This window comes from Geospiza fortis, unplaced genomic scaffold, assembly GCF_000277835.1.
Source record: "Geospiza fortis unplaced genomic scaffold, GeoFor_1.0 scaffold346, whole genome shotgun sequence".
Taxonomy (NCBI): domain Eukaryota; kingdom Metazoa; phylum Chordata; class Aves; order Passeriformes; family Thraupidae; genus Geospiza; species Geospiza fortis.
The window spans coordinates 457,860-480,242 of record NW_005054361.1 but is presented as its reverse complement, the minus strand read 5'-3'; the positions used below and the strand labels follow the sequence as shown (position 1 = coordinate 480,242).

Below are 22,383 nucleotides of genomic sequence, written 5' to 3'. Positions count from 1 at the left end.
AATTAGATGTCAGGAAACACTCTGTATTGCTCCAATTTTGAGATATGAGACAATTTGAAAGAAGAGTTGAGTAACACAGACTCATTACTTGTCAAGAAGAAACTTACTGATCTAATTCTAATCTATTTTAACCTTATTTTGAAAGTCTTTCTGTGCAAATGAAGAACATCCAATGCGAAAGGATGCAGCCCGTGTGGAAATTTGGCTGCAGTATACAGAGGTTAAATTTTAATGGAGGAGCTAATGGAACCATCATCTATATTCATCCTGGTATATGTTTTATTTTTCGTCAAGCATGCCCTTTCCTGAGAGTAAATGACTAATCTTAAAAGTATCCAAGAGTTAAGCAGTGTAAGAAATATTATGACTATGATCCCCACACAGAGTTTTGCTTTCTTACACTCTTTAATCATGTTACCAGTTGTTTCATTGATACAGAAAACCCTACAACTGCTGATAATCAAAACCTGTTTCTGTGAGCAGGACTTTGCTCAGAATTTGACTTGAAAAATAAATTAAATCTCAAAAGATAGAGGTCATCATCCTCATGCATGCAGCTTTCAGAACCATTATTTAGTAATGCTCACTTTGCTAGATTTCTAAAACACCCACAGCTTTAAATATTTCTATTCTACAATTTGATTTTTCCATTAGATTAGTTTAGAAGTACTCTTCCTAAAAGAGAAAATACTGCCTATTCTATAAGATAATTTTAAGAACACTATTTTGATTACTAAGCCATATGCATTTTTAACTTCCTTTCCATATCTGAAGACACTATAGAAGGAGAGTTTGGCAAATCTTGTTTTAAAGTTAGGTGTCCATAGAATAGAATCCTCCAAAAGCTATATTTATATTTAATGCAGAAGCATTTGGTTATTTGTGAAATGAAAAAAATACCAGAGAAACTTTTAAATGACAATTCTACTTTCCAGGAAAGAATCTGTCATAGAGATTTTCTCAGGTGAAGTTGCCATACGCTATCAATATATGTTTACCAAGTAGGTCTGAAAATGAAGAGTTCTTGTAGAGAGTAGTTTATGCTGCTGGAGAGTTCCTATTAAATAAATATTTCTTCATTGAACAGATAAAGTTGCTGTTTCTGTTATGACTGGCAATTACAGCGCAGCTGTGCAGGAATTACAAGTGTGTCTGTGACAGACTTTTAAATTAACCCACTTTATTCACAATGGATTTTTGCTAAATCTGATTTTTGCAGTCTATTAACCTCAAAATGTGAGAGACTAATATTTGAATTAGATATTCTTAAGTAGCTGGAAAATAGTTGCTGGCATAAATACTTAATATTAAATAACTCTGCACAGATCTGTTTTTGCTATACTCGGACCAGTTTGATAAATATTGTAAACAGATCTCATACAGTTTCCTGTACAGTCTTGATTCCTTTATGTGGTCTTTTATTTGTTGTTCTTCACAGACTGTTTAAGCTTTTACCTTATATATGTGTTGTGCCAGGATCCCTACAGAGCTTGATTGCTCATATTGTGGTCAGAATTATCAAGATGTTACCTTGTACTTCTCTGGGATTAGCATTTTCTTTTGTCCCTTGTTTGGCTTTTGTTTCTTATGTTTCAAGTAAATTGTAATTTGTTTGGAGTAGACAAATTTTCTAAGTCCAAACCCTTAATAAGATTTAAATGTCCATAAAGCTCTTCAGAGTAGGTTGATGTAGGTACAGTTTGTGGTAATTGGGAGCGGGGCTGTGGCCGAGCCTCATCCCCAATGGGCTGCAGCTGTGTGGGTCAGGTGAGCAGCATTGACAGCAATGAGCCATGGAGTGCCCAGGTGCACTGACCAACCACTAAAGGGAGCAGAGGGCACACAGGTGCAATGCATGAACAATGAGGGGTATAAAAGGTTCTGCTGAAGAACAAGAAGGGCAGACATTTGCAGACTTCTGAAGTGATGTTACTCTGTATGGGCAGATGCTTGAAGCCTTCTGCTGTGGTATGGTGTTACTCTGTTTGGGTGAATGCTTAAAGCCTTCTGAAGTTGTATGTGATGCTCTGTGTATCGTGGCTGTGTCAACTGTGGCATGTGCTGTGACAGGTTGACTTCAGAGTAGCATCTCACAAATAAGGATGGTTTCCATAATTTAAAGTGAAATTGATTCATCTATGGTTTTGAGCTGTTTTTCTGGAACTACATATCATACTAATTTTTTTCCTTTTTGTTTTTTGTTGTTGTTGTTGTTCTGTCCCTTGCATTGTCTGGGATGTTCAAGTATATTCTCACTTTGATATAGTTTTCATCAGTCTATGAATTCCTATTAGAACTGAATTTCTTTAAATGGCAATAGGAGTCAAAATCAAATCAGTTAATATTATGAACATCATGTGTCATAAATGATTTAAAGGAAGATATTACTAGAGAGAGAAGGTTTAATGTAAGAACTTCAACTGTGATTTTTCTATTGTATGCTCAATACAAATGTCCTTCTTAGGCACTTTACAGATTTGGAATGTATTTAAGCTTGAGTCATTTGTCTGGATTTTCATCAGACTTGAATTCTACTAGTCTGTAGGATGTTTGCCAGTTCTTTGTTTTTTAGTTTATCCCAGTGGTAGGTTTTTGTTATTTGTATGTGTGGAGTGCTTTTGCTTTGGTTTTTGGTTTTTAATGCAAAAGTGAATTGTAAAAATTTCCAGATAATCTGTGACTGGTGATTCTAAAGCGTTATGTTAGCCAAAACTGGCTTTATATTGTTACAAGGATAATTCTTCAATTTTTTCTTAGAAAACCTTTTCTTAAAAAATATACTGTCTCTTGGCACTGTTCAGATGTAATACATTAAGACTTCAGCACTATTTTGGTGCATTTTTTTCTGAGTGCTAAATAGATATTGAGTCTATTGGTTTGCCTTTTTCTTTTCTTTTATTTTGATTCTTTTCAAAAGGTCTCCTGAAGGCTTTATTAATTCTTTTTTAGCCATACTTTTTCAGGGACACTAACAAGGAAGGTTTGTCATTTCCATTTCTGACAGCACAGGCAGATGTTGCACACCTAGTTTGTGGCTTCTGTGGCTGTTATCTCCTCTTTGAGATAAATAAGTTAGAAATATAGAATGTGCTTGAAGAATAATATGAGTTAGGAAGACTGGTGCCACAGTAAATTTCTGGCAAAATTTGCTTATGGTCTGTGCCTGTGTTGGATACTACTAGATCAGTAGCCATGGATTAGTGGATTACTGGTTTGTGTATGTAAGAATAAGATAATTTTTTTAAAAATTACTGTAAAAGTAGAGCGCTGAGAGGCACATGGCTGGTGTTTCTTGTGAATTAGCATAAACAATGCTTTCAGATACAGAAACCACTGCTGGTTGAGCTAAGCATAAATGCCAAGGTTGTAATTAATATGGTGAACTTCCAAGTGTTCTAGCGTTTTTGAAAACTGATGAAATCACTGTTGTGTCTAAAATAAAGAAATAAGATATAGCCAGGCAAATTCTTGAGTGAACAGCTGTAAGAATTCCCATCATTTGCCTGGCACTAATTTTGCATAGTTTTTGCAGTATGTTTCACGTTGTATTTGAATTCTTTCAGAACTGCCTTGATTGTCACTCCAGAATAAATTACATCATAGGCAGCTCAGAAAATAGCTGTTGCCTTAGGAGTATTATTAATAAAGATAAAGGCTTTTAAAGTAAAAGGTACACAATGAAATACTTGTCTGGCTTATGCATACAACTTAGGAATCTTGTTCAAGTTTGACTGATATGCTATTAGAATGATTTATTTGTACTTAAGACAAATAGGTTTAATTTGTAGATGTCTGAAATATACTACCCATATAAATGTGTTAAGAAGGTGCACCATATGAGTGAATCTACTAAATCTGACAACAGAGCCCTATCAGACTTCTCCCTATCTCTATGTGTCTTAACAACAACAATATGGAAATCCTTCTCTCAGATCCTGCCCCTATCTATGTCTAGTTGACCTTGTTTTTATCCGGCTAAACTCTTGGGGAGTGGAATCTTAGTTGCAGCTAAGTGTCAGGCTACAAACAAGGTACTCTGGGCAAAGCCTTATGCCAAAGTGAGTTTGAATGTATAATTATGGTCACACTCAGATATGTCATGACATCTGAGGATCCTTTGTGACAATTTGTGGAGAACACAAATGATGTGTACTAATATAATATTAACAATGCTAATATTACAAGTCTGCATTTGGTCTTCAGACTCCTGCAGTGTATTTTATTTGGTTTAAAGAAAGTGGCAATCTCTACCTATTACCTAAAAAAGTAATAATGTATATATGCAAAACATGAAGCCCAGCCTTTCCCAGTGAAACAGTAAAATGGATGAATTAAATATCTTTTTATCTATTGCAATTACATGAAGATTTTGGATGATTTAGTAATACCTCTTTCTGTGAGTCTTGACTGGCGTTTATTGTCTCAGTCACGGCAACGCTTGCTGATCATAGAATGATGGATTACTGGCATCACGTTGCCATTGGAGATGTTCCTTTTGGTCCTTAAATACGCAGAATGCTACACAGAAAGCTATTAGTGAATATTACAATGGTGGCAGTAGAAACATTCTGCAGTATGAGCTATAGATGAGAATACTTTCATTTTCAAACATCTCTCAGCTTTTTTAACATGTGAAGAATTTTTCTTGTTCTTTCAATTCTCCCCTTGCACCAATAAATTGCTGACAAATGCAGTCTTATTTGCAGCCATTAATTCTTAGTTGTACAAAATCACCTTAACAGTTTTCCAACAAGTCTTTTCATTTAGAGGTAGCCTTTGTGTACTCTTTCATTAATCATAAAGGGTGCTTTGGATTTGGCTGGACTTACTAGGTCAACAGACCTTGAATTGGAGAAGATAGTTTTATGGTCTACTGAGAAACCAGTTTTACATGGAAATGAAATACAAGAACAAGGGCTGGAAAATGTTAAGGCTGTGGTATAAAGTAAAACATACCTGTGTGAGCCAAGGACAGAATACTAGCCACTTTTAATTTCCTGACTTTTGTTAGCTTGTAAGTCAGTGCTTTTATTTAAATGCCTTTGCCTGCATTTTTACAACTTATTTGGAGAGACATATTGGCCAGCTCCTGAGCTACTGTATGCTGACAACAGTTAATCATGTGTTTCTTTGTCTTTTAGTGAAATTCAAGATTCCTATGTTTATGTTGTTCTTATTTTTCATGATTTGTAGTATAATTAGGAGTGGCTGGCTTGGCTGTTTTTGGTCCTTTGTACATATTAAATTTCATTGCCCAGTATGTGGGAATGTAGACAGCATTTACCAGCTCATTAACCTCTTTAAATTGGCTGCAGAATGGATGATTTCCTGTCACCATCACAGGTCACTGGATGCATTGCATTCTAATGGACTCTTTCTAGAATATTTGAAAGACATTAAGCTACTACAGCATTGATCGATTGATTGGCATGATTTTTCTGATTTACTTAGTTTTTGTTCTAGTTTATGGATTTTTTATGGGGGGAAAATCCAGATAACATAATAAGTTAATGTTATTTTTCTGAAATCAGAAAGGCAAATGCTGACTGAGAAAACCTCACTAGGTGATCCTGTTCCTCTACAAAATATAAATATGTTATACACACACATCACATTTCCAGGACACTCAGTATAGGGTGTGTTTGGACAATGAAGTGCATATGACTGTGTGGTCTCACTGGTGTACTTGACCACTAGTAAGCATCAGCCCTGGATTTGTTCTTAGGAGTTTAACAAGATCAGGAAGGTGGCCTTTGATTTTCTGTGTTAAAAGTAGTGTCCTTCACAAAAGCCATGATATATTTAATTGAAGAAATCCATAAACCTTATTTGCTCAGTGGGCTATGTCTGGGTTGACGTCATTCTTTCAAACATTACTCTTACTGAGTCATGGAAATTTGTATATGTAGGCAATTTTGCTGTTCAGCTTAGCTTTTTCAGTCAAGTAGAGCACATCATGAGAAAGAGCTTAGAAACTAGAAGATTCTGAGCTTGCTTTTCTGAGTACTTGCCTCATAAAAAGCAAGCTTGGTGTTACCTTCTGCTAGTTTAGCAGCAAGTAGAGCTGGGTGATTCCAGATTGTTGTGTCAGAATTTCTAAAGTCACTAAACTTGCCAAAATAAGTCACAGCCAATCAGGAGCATTGAGAGAGCAGACACTAATACTGCAGTGGTTAAATATACTTTCCTGTGCATGTAGGCAGCACATACATGGAACTTGCTTACAGGTGGCTGAGTACTAAGAGATGTTGTGAGTCATGAAGTTAGCAGGCCACCAAGCCCTTTGTATTAGTTGCTAACTCTATCCAAGCTCTGTAAGATTGTAATGAAAAGACATGAGAAAGCTTTGTGACTGTCTTGTGATTCATTAATTATAGATGCTGTGGATTAATCACATCAGAGTGTAATTGAGGATTCCAGAATACATCAAGAGGAGTCAATCTGCATGTCATACTGCAAAAATGAGATAGATATAATGTATTCAATTTTATGCATTAACCTAATAACCTTGTCACAAATAGTAAGACTTCTATCCAGAATTCTTACTTAAAGGAATGCCTTTGATTTGTTTGTGTAAAACCACAGTATAGATTACAGATTCAAAGCTAACTTTTAAACGTGCTATTCAAGGTGCTTATTGAAAAGAACCTTACTTGCTTTTTCTGAGTGTAATTTGTTTGTTTTAACTGGAAGCGATTACCAAGCTGGTCTTTACATAAATATTTACAGCTTGACACTCTGCTGAAATCAAAGTCCCTGTTCATCACAGCACTGACACATGTGTGCTCATAACTTAGGGTTAATTGATCTGATAAATGGGTACTGAATATCTTTACCTTTGTGTTGCAGTCATGATGTTCTCTGCTATTGGCATATTATGCAAATCTTTGTGATTCCAAGGAATGTATAATTGGATATGTATTTTTTTCCTGGCCTTGATGTCTCATCATCCTAATATTATATACTACATATTATGCTTTTATTTACATCTCCATTCTGTTCTTAATTTCAAATGTCACAACCAGGAACTTCTAGTTTTCAGTTATTAATGCAACAACTGAATTTATCTGTTCTATCACATACTGTCCATACATTGTTACTAATGAAATTAGATTTCTCTGACCTCAATATTGGAACAAGTTTATTTTTTCAACTTTTGCTTGTGAAGTTGGGTTTTCATGACACTCATTAACCCCAAAACCATATTCTATGTACCAGTTTAGTTTGAAAATTCTCAGTTCGTGATGTGTTACCTTATTTTTAATATGATATATCATATTGCGGTTCATCTAATTTTATTTAATTTCCTTTTCTCTAATGCAGGGTTGGGAAGAAACTGTGGATGCTGCAGTCTCTTACTTATTAAGAACTTGTTTATCAAAGAGCTCCAAGGAGCAGGCCCTGACTCTCAGCAGCCAGTTGTCCATGCCCAAAGATACCAGCAGACTGAAGAAAAACATCACCCTCTTCTGTGATAGATTGGCCAAAGGCGGCCGCCTTTCATTGAGTACGGACTCAGCCACTCAGCCAGCTGCTGTCATGCCAGGTAAAGACATGAAGTTCATGAATGTTCAGAATCCAAAGTATTTATTTGCATATTAAAGCTAAAAATTTTGCGAGTTTTATTTTCTTGGCAGTTTGTTTTCCATTGATTGTGGGAACCAAACACTGTTGGTGTCACTGACAAGTAGAATGACTTAGGTAATAAGATAATTTGGAGTTTTCTCATTCTATTCAACACTTACTGTTGCTCTCAAACGAAACACAGATGGTCACTGTTATACTGAAAATTCTTGACACGAATTTCTTTGCACTTTTCAATTGGATGTGTGCATGTGTATGTTTCTAATGTGATGGAAAGAGGAGGAGTGAAAAGTCCTGTTTTCTGGATAAAGAAATTAATATATTTGTATTAGTGGCTTTATGGCATATCCATATGATAAATAATGAAGTACTAATAACACTAAATAAATCTGTAACTTTAGAAAGTACTAGTTAAGTGGATGGTATCTCAAAGAAAGCATGAAATTGAAGATGAAACTAATTTGAGTGTGTATTATTTCCCATCTAGAATAAGAATGTGAGCAAGATTTCACAATAATTTACATGCCTGTCAAGGAATTACTATTTTTAAAAGAAATTTTATTAATGTCCTTTTCTGTATTCTGACTTTTTAGTTATAGTGGGAGCAAAGTTATACTTTTTCTATAGAGTCTGGAGTTTAGCGTCTTCGTACTGTTGCAAGACATTTTCTTCCTGCTATTTTTCTCCAGTTTGATAGATAGACTTAGTAAACATTAGATACTCCTGGTGACTTGGAAACAGGTATTTTTTTCTCCATCTTACTGCTCCAGTTCTGGATTGGCTGCTTGTTCAGCTTCATAATCTCCTAAATGATAATATGACTATGGTCTTTGACCTCGGTGCCTTCCTTCTCCTACAGCGGTCTTCACATATGTAAGGAAAAGTTTGTATTTTATATATGCATCATGCTTAAACCTAGGAGTTTGTTATGTTGGCTGTATGGATATTGTTTTTGATAAAGATTGGAGTTATGCTAGGGGCAGTATCTTACTTATCAGTATTTTACTTTCTTACATTATGAAGAATTAAATTCTTGTTTAATATAATATGAATGGTCTGTACAATGTTTCAACAACTCAAAAGTCCTTGTCATATGCAGCCCTCCTTTTCATGTGCCACTATAAATGATCTGGTAAAACAGCTGCAGACTATGCAGTGGTAGAAATTCTATCAACATATATTAATTTACTTTAGTGTTATGCTGTTGTCATATCTGGAACCAGACTCACAGTCATGTGACATAAGGAAGGGAGGCAGAATAGGTGTCATATTGGCTTTACACATTTCTGCTAGTATTTCTTTGCAAGACTAAAATATGTGCAAAGGGCATTTAATTTGTTGATCTTTGATTATATAACCATTGTTTTTCTTCTAAGAATTTTGAAAAGATGTGAATAGCTGCAGTTCAACTTTTTCCACCTAAGCTAATAAGGTGAATTGATTTAATCAAGAAATTCACTTCTTCCTATTTAGTTGACTAGTGTTGTTGAGTTCAAGGAACTATGCAATTAGATTATGAGTCTCTTAGGAAAGGAGTAAAATTTGTAAATATTATAAACAAATTAGAAGAAATATCACTCTTGATAGTCTTTGCATTTACTCATTAACTGTTGAGAGAATATAGTTTTTGAAAGAGGCTGAAACTAAAAAATGTTATCTTAATTAATGAGAAGCTCATTACAGAGAAATACTTCTGTCAAATGCTCAGAATAGCGTAGTATTTAAGTAGCTACCCTCCAGCAGGATATGCTGTGTGATTTGAAACTGTGTGTTTGTCAGACTGAGAAAACTTAGAACTTCTTTTAAAGGTTTTTCTGACACTTTTTAAACATGTTTGTCTTGTCATGTCACCTGTTCAGGTTTTCTCTGGCCATCTCTAACTTGGCAAGTAATGTGGTCTGTAAGAAGCAGATCTGTAGGCAGAAGGAGTTGAGGCTGGCAATGTGATTTGTATCTCGTCTTTGTTTCAGAACTAGCTCTGTGCCTGTACTGGTTCTTCATTAGCAGTTGGAGTGCTCTAGGTACATTCCTGGAATTCATTTGCCTGGTTAGATTTACTAAAAGAAATGAATTCCTGTGCTCAAGACCACTCATCAATATGAAAACAGTGCTGTTAGTGGGGATAGTAAAAAAAAATTGACTCACTCTTGAGTCCAGCTAAAAGCACCTGTTGTCTCTATACATGGAAGAAATTGAGAATGGTGCCTTAATATAAAGGGAAACCAGTACACAAAATACCTGTGCTGTTGAGACAAGAGCTCCTGGATAATGCCTAGAAAACAGAGAAACTCCTTTTCCTAGCCCTTAAAGGAGAGAACTGGAATAGGTACAGGAGAAGAGGTAAACCATATGTGGAGAGGGAGACTGAGAGTTGTATTTTTATCTGAGGATTTATGGTGCAGTACTGGATGGTAATGTAGGGGAAAGTTCTTCAGAATGTTTAAGCTCCAAGCCAAAGATGGTCCCATAATTATTCAGTAGGGTCATGAGCATTAGCTTGAGGATTTTGTTCAATACCACTTTTTCTTAAGCCCATTCTTTTTCTTAACAATGAAAACCTCTTTTTTCATAGTAATCAACTTAAAAAAAATTCTTTTAAAGTGCCTAGGACCCTTCTAGTATTGCAGCACTGTAGCAGTAGGCTCAATTTCTAGAAGTTATGTTTAATACATTCAAGATGGTGTACCCTGAAATCTAGAGAAACTGCCTGAAGCCACATTAAAAAGCTGATGATTATCTTGAAGTGTGTAATTATTTGAAAGATGCCTTCAAAAGTGGTTGTCAATATTTGTAGTTAATCCAGGAGTATGTTAGAGGTAGACCATGGTCTCTTCTGGATCTGGTTTTGTTCACTCTTTTCTTTAATAGCTTCACTGATGGAATATGGGCATGAATGTTAAAATTGTGGCTTTGCAACAAGCTTGCAGTAGTTTGAGGCATATTGAGAGAGCAATAATGCTGATCTTGATAAATTAGAGAAGGATCTAAAGTTATTAAGACAATTTTCAGTTAAAGCAAGAGCCAAGGACTCCAGCAAGTAATCTGACAAACTAAAATTTGAGAAATAATTCCATAAGCACTATTGCCATAGGATAGGCTTTTGGCGTTATATTGTGCCATCAACTGAGTAAAAGACAGCAATATGTTTCCACTAAAGGTGAATTCCAACTTTGGGTTGTAGTCATATGACTTTTAATGAGGAGATATGATTATTTCTTTCTATTCTTCATAAGTAGGATTCATGGGGAGCAGAATTTAAGGAAAACCTAGACAAATTGAATAGAGTTCAGTTTTGTTTCTTCTGAGGGAAAAATAAAGAGAAATTTCAGGAGGGACATGATAGTTTTCCAGTATGTAAGATGTTCTTATATGGGTGATTAAAATTTAATCAGAATCATTGGCTAAATATGATTATAGCTGTAAACCACATCAGGCTATATCATGTACTATGTTGCCTTTGGCAGTGCATAAATGGTTGGATGAGAGGAACAGTGAGGGGTTAAGGGCGTGGTGCCAACCCAAAGTGTGGGTCAGTGCCAGGGAAGTGCTTGGAAAGGTGCTGTAGACCACCCACATTGTCATGTATTGAGTTTAATGGGTGTGAGAATTTATAGCATAAATCCTGATGACCTGCAGTGAGTTAATTCTGTAGCTTTTAATGGTTTCTTATAATATCTGTGTGTTGTGTAGGATTGCTTTTAAAACCTTGATGAGTATTAAATGTGGATGTTTGAAGAGTTGTTTAGATGTCAGTCTGATTGGAGGTCTGTTTACAATATTGCTTCACCCATATTTTGGAAAGCTCGGTTAATCTTTGACTAGAATGCTATCCTGCTTTTCCTGTAATAGTTCCTGATAAGGTGTGCAAATACTGCCTATATCAAGGCTTTGTTCAAGCAAGGAGTTTTAAATTTAGGACCTTATTTTTCTTTAGAGCATCCTTTTTCTTCTGCCTTGTTTTTTTAAGTCAACTTCAGTATTTTTTATCTCTTGGCTTTATTAGGAGATCATTGTACTGTGTTTTAGCATGATTTACTCAGATAGTTAAGTATAACTGGAGCAGTAGAATAAACGTTATTTAACCGGAAAGTCAATTACTGATCTTCATCACTGAAATCTGTGGAATGCCAAAGACTGTCATCTGCCCAGATGGCTGAATCCTTAGAACTGAAATTATAAAGAAAGGGATGAATATTTTGAAATAGGACTTATAAATAGTGTTGTGTAAGTGTAATATTTGAAAGTTATATAAAAGTTAGAGCTAGAAGGCAAAATGACTGCCCATCTAGTTTTCCCTTTATGTTGCAATGGGGTTAAGGGATTCAGAACATCAATGACAGAGTTTATCTGAACTCATAAACACCTTGAACAATACCTTGATAGCTGTTATAATAGTTTAGTGTCATTGTTGGAAGGTTTTCCTAATGTTTGATATGTATGATTTTTCCTGCAAATCAGAGGGTTTTATTGTGAATATTGAAAGTGGAGCTGGCAGTTAACGATGTTATTTAATTGTTTGAAACTTTGAAATGTTTTTAGTACATTGCTTTAGTAACTTTTCTCTTATACTAATTGTGACAAAATGCTAGCATTCTTTTTATGAATGATTTTTAGTCTTGCTCTTTGTTTACCAAAGTGGAATACTTTTCCTTTAGCCTGTGCAGGAAGTATATTGTACTGTACTCTGCCCTATCTTAATTTCAAGACCCTTTTCTACAAATTTGTTTCCTAACCAGATGTTTCCCATTCTATATTTATACAGAATCAGCATGGTGGTGTTTACTTGACTAGATACTTTGTTTTCCTAGGTTTTTAATTTATCAAGTTGATTATAATTTTATTTTGTAAAATAATGGTTCTATCATTGAGATTACCATTGAGAATGGGTAAATGCAAGCTTTAAAGGCAATGTTCTTTACCACATTAAGTATATATATGCATCCAGAATCTATATTCATACTTTAGAAGACAAATTTTTCTAGGGTTTCTTTTCCTTGCATAAGCTTATAAAAACCTGTTTTCAAAATCTTGTGGTGGTATTTTTGAGTGAATACTGCCCCTTTGAAAGCTGTTTTCTTCACTGGAAAACTGGGATGAAACAGAATGTGTCATATTCCTTAAGGAACTCTCTGTTTACATGCTATTAAACTTGGGGAGAATGTTAGTATTAATTGGAAAAACATGTGGATTTGAGATCCTGGCAGAGTAATATTAATCTATATATGAGAATTAGACATAAATATTACTGCAAGTTCTTAATACACTGAGTGTATCTGAAGAAAGACTGGTAATGGTTTGGTCTGAAGAAATAGGATTTTTGTAGTTGCAAGTTCTTCTCTTACACCTTTAATTATGAATTTTTCATTGGTCATTAGTGGAAGAGCACATGCAGTCTAAGTCAAGTTCTCCAGCTTTAAGAGACTTAAATTCAGAATATCTTGAAAAATGTAGTGGCTTCTATTTGTACTCACAGAGGTTCCAGTCTGTGTTTGTAATGTTATCTTGGTAGCAATTACAACAACTTTTTTTTTCCCCTGGAGAAGTTAGAATCATGTAGTTTGAATTTCAAGTAGCCTGAAGAAGGCACAGATACAGAAGTTGGCCCTGAGGCCCAGACAATGCTTTTGAACCACCAGCAGATACTTATAAAAATCATGTGAAGCTGAGATCTTTTTCTGTAGCTTACATATTGGGAGCTTGAGACCATGATGCATTGTCAGTTTTGTGTAGCCCCTCATGGGGTGCAAAGAAGTGTATGAAGACATGGGTTGTTTCTCGCTGATGTGACACAAGTCCGGTGCCGTTTATTTCTGCAGAAGACTGTAGTCCATAATGAAGTATGATTCTCACTTAAGATATTTTCCATATATTTTCTGTACGAATAAAATATTGAACTACTTTTTTGTTTTTCCTTTAGTAACCCTTAAAATTAGATTGTTTTTAGATTGTTTTTTTTTCTTATTTTAGTTTTAATATATTGGGTATTCATAAAGATTTTTAGGACTGCTTAATAAATCTATGTAAGGAAGAGTATTCACAAAGGTTGTTGAAAGTACTTGAAAGGATTTTTTAGACCTGAGCACTGGTCAGTGCTGACTGATGAAACTGGTGGTCATTGACCAAATTAGATTCAGCATTTTACCCATCTTTATCATAGTACCCCTCACCTGTTTCCACTATTCCCTACCTGCTTCCATTCAAGTAGCGTTTACAACAGTGTCTAAAGCACATTGGTAAGTATCTCTGTATTCAGGAAATATAAACCTTAGTCATAGTGCTTATTTTTCATTGAAAATCACTTTGTGAAGGACTTTTTTCTTAAATGTACCTGGAGGCTTTTACTACCCAAAGCACATTATAATGCGTCAATTAATTTCTTACGGATTTGTAGGCACAGGCCCTTAAATATGAAATTGACATTAAGTGACTTTAACTGTAGTAAGGCAAGCTCTAACTCATCTTTTCTAACTTCCTTAAAATCATACATGTGGATCAATTAAATAACTATGGATTTCCCTGGGAAAGTGGGTTGTTTGCAGTCAGTGAAAAAATTGTTTTAATATATAATATAAAACTGAACTCCTCACTTAAATAGAAAGACAGTAAGATTTTTTTACATTTGCTGGCTAAATTTATTTAATATATGTATATAAAGTGTAGCTATGTATTACTGAAGAATTGTACTCATTATTCTTCATTTTCTTAAATGCTCAAAACTTCTATTTACCTGTTTTGGAAGTTAATGTATATTTGCAAGTTGAAAAGTTGTGTACTACTTATATTGAAACCAAAACAGATCTATCATCACTGTATAAGTATTTTTGACATTCCCATATTTTTCATACTGCCTCAAAGTAAACATACATTTGGTAAAATGTGTACTGTCTTCTCCTTTTAGTTCTTCCTTCAAGTAAGGCTACCTGTATGGCTCCGATTCATTTTCTTCCCCCTCTGGTTTTCCTCAATTGTTTTCTGTATTTCTCCTCTCTACATTTGGCTTCATTGGTTTCCTTCTCCATCCTGTGCCCTTTGATGTCCATGCAACTCCATGCAGAGTCCTTGCACTGTGATAGCTGGAGCAAGTACCCCCACTACCCACCCAAGGGAGTAAATGAGTCTCATAGGGAGAGGCGGCAACAAAAGGCTAGGAAGACCTTTTCCTGGTCAGCTGTCAATCTGGGGCCCCCAAAGCAGTAACTGCAGGGAAAATCCTGTGGTACCAGTCTGGATCTATCAGGCAGGGAGATTTTTACAAGGTTTGACAAAGGCGTAACAGAGACTAAATCCATAAACAGTGCAATCATTGTGTGCTTCTGTGTCCAATTTGTGCAGCTCTGCATGGCTGAACTGTTGTGCCGGTTAAGCATAACTTTCTTCTCTACATCTAATTGCAATGATAATCACATAAGAATGATAAGAGCAAAGAAGTTGCTCTGACTCTTGCAGCCCTTGGCATTGTCATATGCTCCTGTTAAATTGTGTTGGGTGAGCTAACAATGAGATATGGTATATATACTCTATAATGGAACATGATACAATGCTGCAACTTTAATTCAACTTCTAGTTCTTCATGTTGAAAATATTTCTTCAGAAAATTATATCAGCTGTTCACAATGGACAGTTCTACCTTGATATAAAAGCCTAGAAATAAGTGAATAGTAATATATCAAACATTTTAAACTAATTGTTTGGGTTCTATTTTTGAGACTAAAATATGTCCCTTGTCCCATAAAGCTGATTTAGTGAAAAGGAAAGGGAGTAGCAAGTCATTAGGGAGAATTTTGGGAGAGCTTACAGCAACAAGTTTTTGTGGTTCCTGAAGAAAAGCTTAAGAACAGTTTAGTGGAGCCAGAAACTTGATTGCTTGGCTCTCTGATGTGGATCTTTACTCTTTGTAATTTCTTTCCATTGTAACTTCGTTAGCTCTTTAAAACTTTTATTTCTATTGCTTTAGTAACATCAGTCATTTATTTATGTGGAAAGGAAAATTGAACTATGCAAGAGATAAGTGATGTTCTTTAGGTCGTTCTGTAATACCAGTGTATAAACAGAGTTCAAATATGTCTTGCAGTCTTGTCTTGGCTACTAGTGCACTTTTTTTTAGGTGTTTTACTATTAAAACACAGATTAAGAGATTGTGGTGAGCCTAACAACACATTGCAGCCTGTTCTTACATCATTTGGCTTGGTTCAGGTGAGCACACTGAAAACGGGAACTCTGAATGTCAGACACGGGAAGAAAGTAGGGAACAATGTCTGAGGTGGTCTTTAATTTTAATTCACTTGGTCAACTTTCATCACCCTGCAGGACTCAAATGATATTTCCCCAAGTGGTTAATTTTCAGGGATTATATAAATAATGGTAAAGCATTCGAATATTTTTTTTAATTGAAATGAAAGCGCTGATAGAAAATATAAGCTTTTTTTTCCTCAAGGCAATCCAAGTTCCAGTGTTGTGAAAAGGGGAAAAATAAGATGGAAGAGTAACAAGACACATTTTTTTGTAGGGTTGTGAAAAGGTTTTTATTATGTTGTTTAGAACATCTCCCCTTCTCAATTGATATTACAGCTGGCAAAAACCACAGGGGAAAGGAGTACAAAGGTTAAGAAGGCTAAAGCAATAACATTTTTTAAAAAATGAATAATTTAAAGAGGAAAATGTCATGCATAATGAATAAAAAAGAAATCCCTCTTGAGATTTGGGATTCATTCATTTGTGGTTCTGTGAAATTTAGTTGGCAGTATTGCAATTTCAACTTGCCTCAACTAAGTAGAGTTTGGATCAACACATTAGTGCCTTGGTGTGCACCATTCTATTGCTGGCTCTTTGCGTCGAAATTAAATTTTAATATGTCCTACTTAGGTATAAGTGGTCACAAATGATTCATAATGTTGAGGTAAGCTTTTGGTGAAAATAATTGTCAGTTGAAAAAAATTCCCCTCATGGTCCTGGTTGTCACTGGACTTTATTTTCTATGTTGTTTGAAACCATTAGAGACCACAAGCAAAAATAAACTTCTAAAATCTGCATTAATAAGGTAATTGTTCAAAACAATGGAAAAAGTATTACTAATGGAGAAAAGTGTACAGTCTCTGACCTTCCATTTCAGAAGATTCAATAATAGCAGGTAAAAAAAAAAGTAAAGCTAAAATCTGGATAGTTATTTTTAGTGGCTAAAAATATTGTAATTAAAAAAAATTATTATGCTACATTATTAAAATTCGCCTTTGTTTTTATTTAAGGTATGATATTAATGAAGATTCAGTCTTGTATGTCTAGTTAGTCTTTGAATTTCCACATATCAGGTTTCTTGGTTCCTCTAAGCTTTTGTTTACTGTGATATTGGAAGAACAACCTATGAGAGCAGCTTATATGGTGAAGTGCGCTGGTATTTGTACATGAGCTGCAGGCATTTGAAGATCATAATTAGCTCTGCAGTTTGCATGACATTACTTTTCCTTTGCAATCCATATCTCGACAAGACCACCAAAAAATTACTGGGGTTGTCTACTGTTCTGAAGTACAACCATGGCAAATCATCCATCCACAAGGAGTTATAAGCAGAGATAAGATACAGATGAATGAAGCAGGATATGTCAAGTGTAATGACTTAGTTTCTTCTGATGGGCGGTAGCATCCTTCAGTCAGCAGACATGCAACTGCTTACACATCAGGAGATGTTGTGGCTATTATTTCAGGTAGCACAATCCATTTATTTTTCATTTGCTATTCTTGCTTTTTTTGGCACATTTAGGTTGAGTAAACCCGATTCTCTTATGCTGCCATAAATTAGGTGCAGTTTTGCTGAAATTGCTGGTGTTACATTATTATAAACTGCCCTAAGCAAGTGTGACCAGAATCAGATAGTTGTTTGCATAATTATTTTTTTATATATGTTATCACTGAATTTGTCTTACAGCTCTTGAAGGTCTGTTTAATCTTTGGTTTAAAAAAAAAAAGTGAATGTTTGGTCTTCAGTTTAAAAAAATTAAAAGTGTACTTGAAGAATAAAGATATTAATGCTATTTTTTTCTTAAATATTAATCCATTTTAAAATGAAGGGGTTTGTGTATGTGAGATTGATTTCATCGTTTCTATTATGTTGGAATGTAGTGTAAGTAACATGTACACGTCTGTGGAACTCTGTGGTGAATTAACAGTGTAAAACTATATGTACATCACTAACACCATTTACAGTGTATTTGCTCTTCCACATTACCATAAAGGAGTCCAATAAATCTAAACCTAGTGAAAAATTCATATTTTATACATGCAGAACTGATTTTTCAATTACTTCAGACTTTTTCAGAGCCTAATCCAAATCCTGATGAAATCTGTGGGAGTTTTTCCATAGACTTCAGTAAGCTTTGGCTCAGGCCCCCACTTTTCAATTTTTCAAACAGATTTGCCAAAAATCTGCAGAAAGCCAGGCACTTGGAAAGTTTTTACTTGCAAAGTACAGCTGGTTTTGAGTTGCATACAGGAAAGTTCCCAGTGCTTTTCTGAAACAAAAAAAAATTAGTTTTAGAGGTCTTTTAACTTTAGGTAAAAGGGTGACTTTAACATTTGAAGCTGAAATTTCCTTGGGTCTTAGTCTAAGCATGACAAATTGTACTAGCAGATTGTTTTTAAAATGAGTAACTGTATGTTAACAAAGCTTTAAACTGCAGTTTGAATATAACTTCAGCAAAACTTTTCTTGGGTTGTGAGTTTCAGAGAGCCAGGGATGTCTGTACTAATAAATGATTTCTCTTTTTATTGTACTAGCAGATTGTTTTTAAAATGAGTAACTGTATGTTAACAAAGCTTTAAACTGCAGTTTGAATATAACTTCAGCAAAACTTTTCTTGGGTTGTGAGTTTCAGAGAGCCAGGGATGTCTGTACTAATAAATGATTTCTCTTTTTGTTTTGGTGTTTGGGCTTTTTTCCTTTCTTTTTTCCTTTCTTTTTTCCTTTCTTTTTTCCTTTCTTTTTTCCTTTCTTTTTTCCTTTCTTTTTTCCTTTCTTTTTTCCTTTCTTTTTTCCTTTCTTTTTTCCTTTCTTTTTTCCTTTCTTTTTTCCTTTCTTTTTTCCTTTCTTTTTTCCTTTCTTTTTTCCTTTCTTTTTTCCTTTCTTTTTTCCTTTCTTTTTTCCTTTCTTTTTTCCTTTCTTTTTTCCTTTCTTTTTTCCTTTCTTTTTTCCTTTCTTTTTTCCTTTCTTTTTTCCTTTCTTTTTTCCTTTCTTTTTTCCTTTCTTTTTTCCTTTCTTTTTTCCTTTCTTTTTTCCTTTCTTTTTTCCTTTCTTTTTTCCTTTCTTTTTTCCTTTCTTTTTTCCTTTCTTTTTTCCTTTCTTTTTTCCTTTCTTTTTTCCTTTCTTTTTTCCTTTCTTTTTTCCTTTCTTTTTTCCTTTCTTTTTTCCTTTCTTTTTTCCTTTCTTTTTTCCTTTCTTTTTTCCTTTCTTTTTTCCTTTCTTTTTTCCTTTCTTTTTTCCTTTCTTTTTTCCTTTCTTTTTTCCTTTCTTTTTTCCTTTCTTTTTTCCTTTCTTTTTTCCTTTCTTTTTTCCTTTCTTTTTTCCTTTCTTTTTTCCTTTCTTTTTTCCTTTCTTTTTTCCTTTCTTTTTTCCTTTCTTTTTTCCTTTCTTTTTTCCTTTCTTTTTTCCTTTCTTTTTTCCTTTCTTTTTTCCTTTCTTTTTTCCTTTCTTTTTTCCTTTCTTTTTTCCTTTCTTTTTTCCTTTCTTTTTTCCTTTCTTTTTTCCTTTCTTTTTTCCTTTCTTTTTTCCTTTCTTTTTTCCTTTCTTTTTTCCTTTCTTTTTTCCTTTCTTTTTTCCTTTCTTTTTTCCTTTCTTTTTTCCTTTCTTTTTTCCTTTCTTTTTTCCTTTCTTTTTTCCTTTCTTTTTTCCTTTCTTTTTTCCTTTCTTTTTTCCTTTCTTTTTTCCTTTCTTTTTTCCTTTCTTTTTTCCTTTCTTTTTTCCTTTCTTTTTTCCTTTCTTTTTTCCTTTCTTTTTTCCTTTCTTTTTTCCTTTCTTTTTTCCTTTCTTTTTTCCTTTCTTTTTTCCTTTCTTTTTTCCTTTCTTTTTTCCTTTCTTTTTTCCTTTCTTTTTTCCTTTCTTTTTTCCTTTCTTTTTTCCTTTCTTTTTTCCTTTCTTTTTTCCTTTCTTTTTTCCTTTCTTTTTTCCTTTCTTTTTTCCTTTCTTTTTTCCTTTCTTTTTTCCTTTCTTTTTTCCTTTCTTTTTTCCTTTCTTTTTTCCTTTCTTTTTTCCTTTCTTTTTTCCTTTCTTTTTTCCTTTCTTTTTTCCTTTCTTTTTTCCTTTCTTTTTTCCTTTCTTTTTTCCTTTCTTTTTTCCTTTCTTTTTTCCTTTCTTTTTTCCTTTCTTTTTTCCTTTCTTTTTTCCTTTCTTTTTTCCTTTTTCCTTTCCTCTTTCCTTTCCTCTTTCCTTTCCTTTCCTTTCCTTTCCTTTCCTTTCCTTTCCTTTCCTTTCCTTTCCTTTCCTTTCCTTTCCTTTCCTTTCCTTTCCTTTCCTTTCCTTTCCCTTTTCCTTTCCTTTCTCCTTTCCTTTCCTCTTTCCTTTCCTCTTTCCTTTCCTCTTTCCTTTCCTCTTTCCTTTCCTCTTTCCTTTCCTCTTTCCTGCAGTGGAAAGCTACACTGCAATTAAAGAATTATTCCCTGAGGTTAGCTGCACTAATTTGAGAGAGAGCTCTTGAACTTCAGGGAACATGTTACCCAGCCAGCTCTATCTGGTGATGTAGGGTGGTTTTCAGTTCCTCTGGGTGGTTGGATCCCAGGCTTGGAGGTAGATGTGATTGGACATGCTGGGTTTTAGAGAGCATGAGACACAGCCAGTGCCTTGGCCAGCATCACTCATACCCTTGCATAGCAGCCTAAGGATTAAATAGTGCCATTTTAAGGCAGCATCTTGGGTTGTGAATGACAGTCAATGTTCCTCAGTAGCTACATTGTGAATTGCACCCCCATGGTCTTGATGGATTTTTCTTAGGGAGAAAAAGGGTAGCATCTTGAATCTAAACGCCTTACATTGTTACAAAGTTGTGTATCATCAGTATTAAACTTGCAGATTTTTTTTTTTATTTTTCTGGATTTTTAAAGAATGAGAGCGTGTTTAGGACTGTTATGTTTTTTGTGAGCAGTCAGCTTTTATGTCTATTCATGAGCTTGGTATCAGTGGCTCAGCTAATGTTCACATGGTAAATGAAGGTCCATAAATTGATGTTTCCCTTGCCCCTGTGTTTATTCAGACTTGCCCATCCCTAAAACTTTGATCTGGTATCTGAGCTGGAAAATGTCATCAAATCAAGCATATGCAGTGCTTCATGACTCTGGCAGATTTAAAAAATTTTTTTAAATAATGCTTTTTTTCCTAGTTGTGTCCTGGCTGAAGCACAAAGACTAATGATAACAAGGATGCAAAAGGATGGAGTTCATAGACTTGAATCCTTAGGGTTTTGTTTACACTCAGTTACACTTTGAGGCAAAGACGTTGCTTACCCTCTACTAATTAGAATATTGCTAAAGAACTAATTAAAAAGTAATGTGTATTTAGCTATATAATGCTAAAGCTTTTCTTTTTAGGATTGTAAAATCCTTCAGCAAACTGGTAAAAACTGCAAGCTTGATGAGTTTCATGCGATTATCATGGTAGGCTGCATATCTGGTGGGTGTTTGCTGCATGTTCTAAGTGCAAATACCACAGCAGGGTGCTTTGCCAGGAGCTCTGTCTTTTGATGAAAGATGTACTTTATTAATTCTGACCCTAACCAAAGCTTGACTTATTCCACTTTAAGAAAACTAGTTAACTGTAAATTAGAGATATCACCAAAAAGGGTATTACTTCAAAGTTGGGAAATAATTAGGGGGATGTTCCACTGTTTTAATTGAGTTTCAATTTTAATGACTTACTGTCTTCTATGTAACAATAAACAGCTGTGCCACACTCTGTTTCAAAGAACATTTACTCAGCCTTTAAATTTACCATTAGAGATCAAAGAGAAGGTCTGATGTATATGGATGATGAAGGATGCCTCAATTCAAATGGATGGGTGAGCAGAAATAGTACAGCTAGAGGTAATAAATATTATGAACAACCTTTTTAATGTAAGTTATGTGGTGCTGAACTATATTAAATTTTATGGCTGCATTGAGAAATCTTTTGTAATTATCTTAAAACCCTATCAGAGTATTGATAGGCATGTGTTTCTTCTAGCATTTTTTAAAAATAAACTTTTCAGTCAAAACTGAGGGTTTTTAAAGTGAAAATGATTGCTGGTGACATTCTTGAAACCAGCTTATAAATAAATGGATGCTTGAATTACGTATAGGGGTTTGTGGAGGACATTTCAGGTTAAAATCTTGTTGAATGATCGGACTTTCCAATCTTAAAATCTATTTAAATAGATATGAATTACTTGGTTTTATTTTCTCTAAAATGGAGCAGGTTTCTTGTAACCAGAGTAGTCATTAGGGGTATAAGGTTGCTTTTCAGAGATGCTTAAATGAAGTTATGAACTGACATTCTCATTTGAACCAGGTTGTTAATAAAGCATGGAACAATGTGACAGGAGTTATGCAGGAGATTTCAGTTAGCGCAATAAATTATGTTAGATATCCTGGGTCTGGTTACATTTTACCAGAAAGTTCTTGAGTTGAGATGGAGGAGATTCTATGGAGTAATGTAAAATAGACTCCAGCCAGATATGATGAAGTAGTTAAAGATGTTAAGATCTAGAAAAGGTCATATAATGTGTTACAGACAGGGTTTTCTTATGCTCCTGTGATTACAAGTCCTTCTGAAAGTAAGACAAGTTC

The 22,383-nt window shown here is 34.5% G+C and overlaps 1 protein-coding gene across 1 annotated transcript in view; it reads left to right on the top strand.

The window, feature by feature from the left end:
* The window catches only part of BBS9 (Bardet-Biedl syndrome 9), a 288,972-nt gene that overhangs the window by 137,351 nt on the left and 129,238 nt on the right, over positions 1 to 22,383 (top strand). The window contains exon 21 of the mRNA XM_031059382.1: positions 7,324 to 7,546. Within this exon, the coding sequence (XP_030915242.1) occupies positions 7,324 to 7,546 (223 nt within the window). The remainder of the gene's footprint in view (positions 1 to 7,323; positions 7,547 to 22,383) is intronic.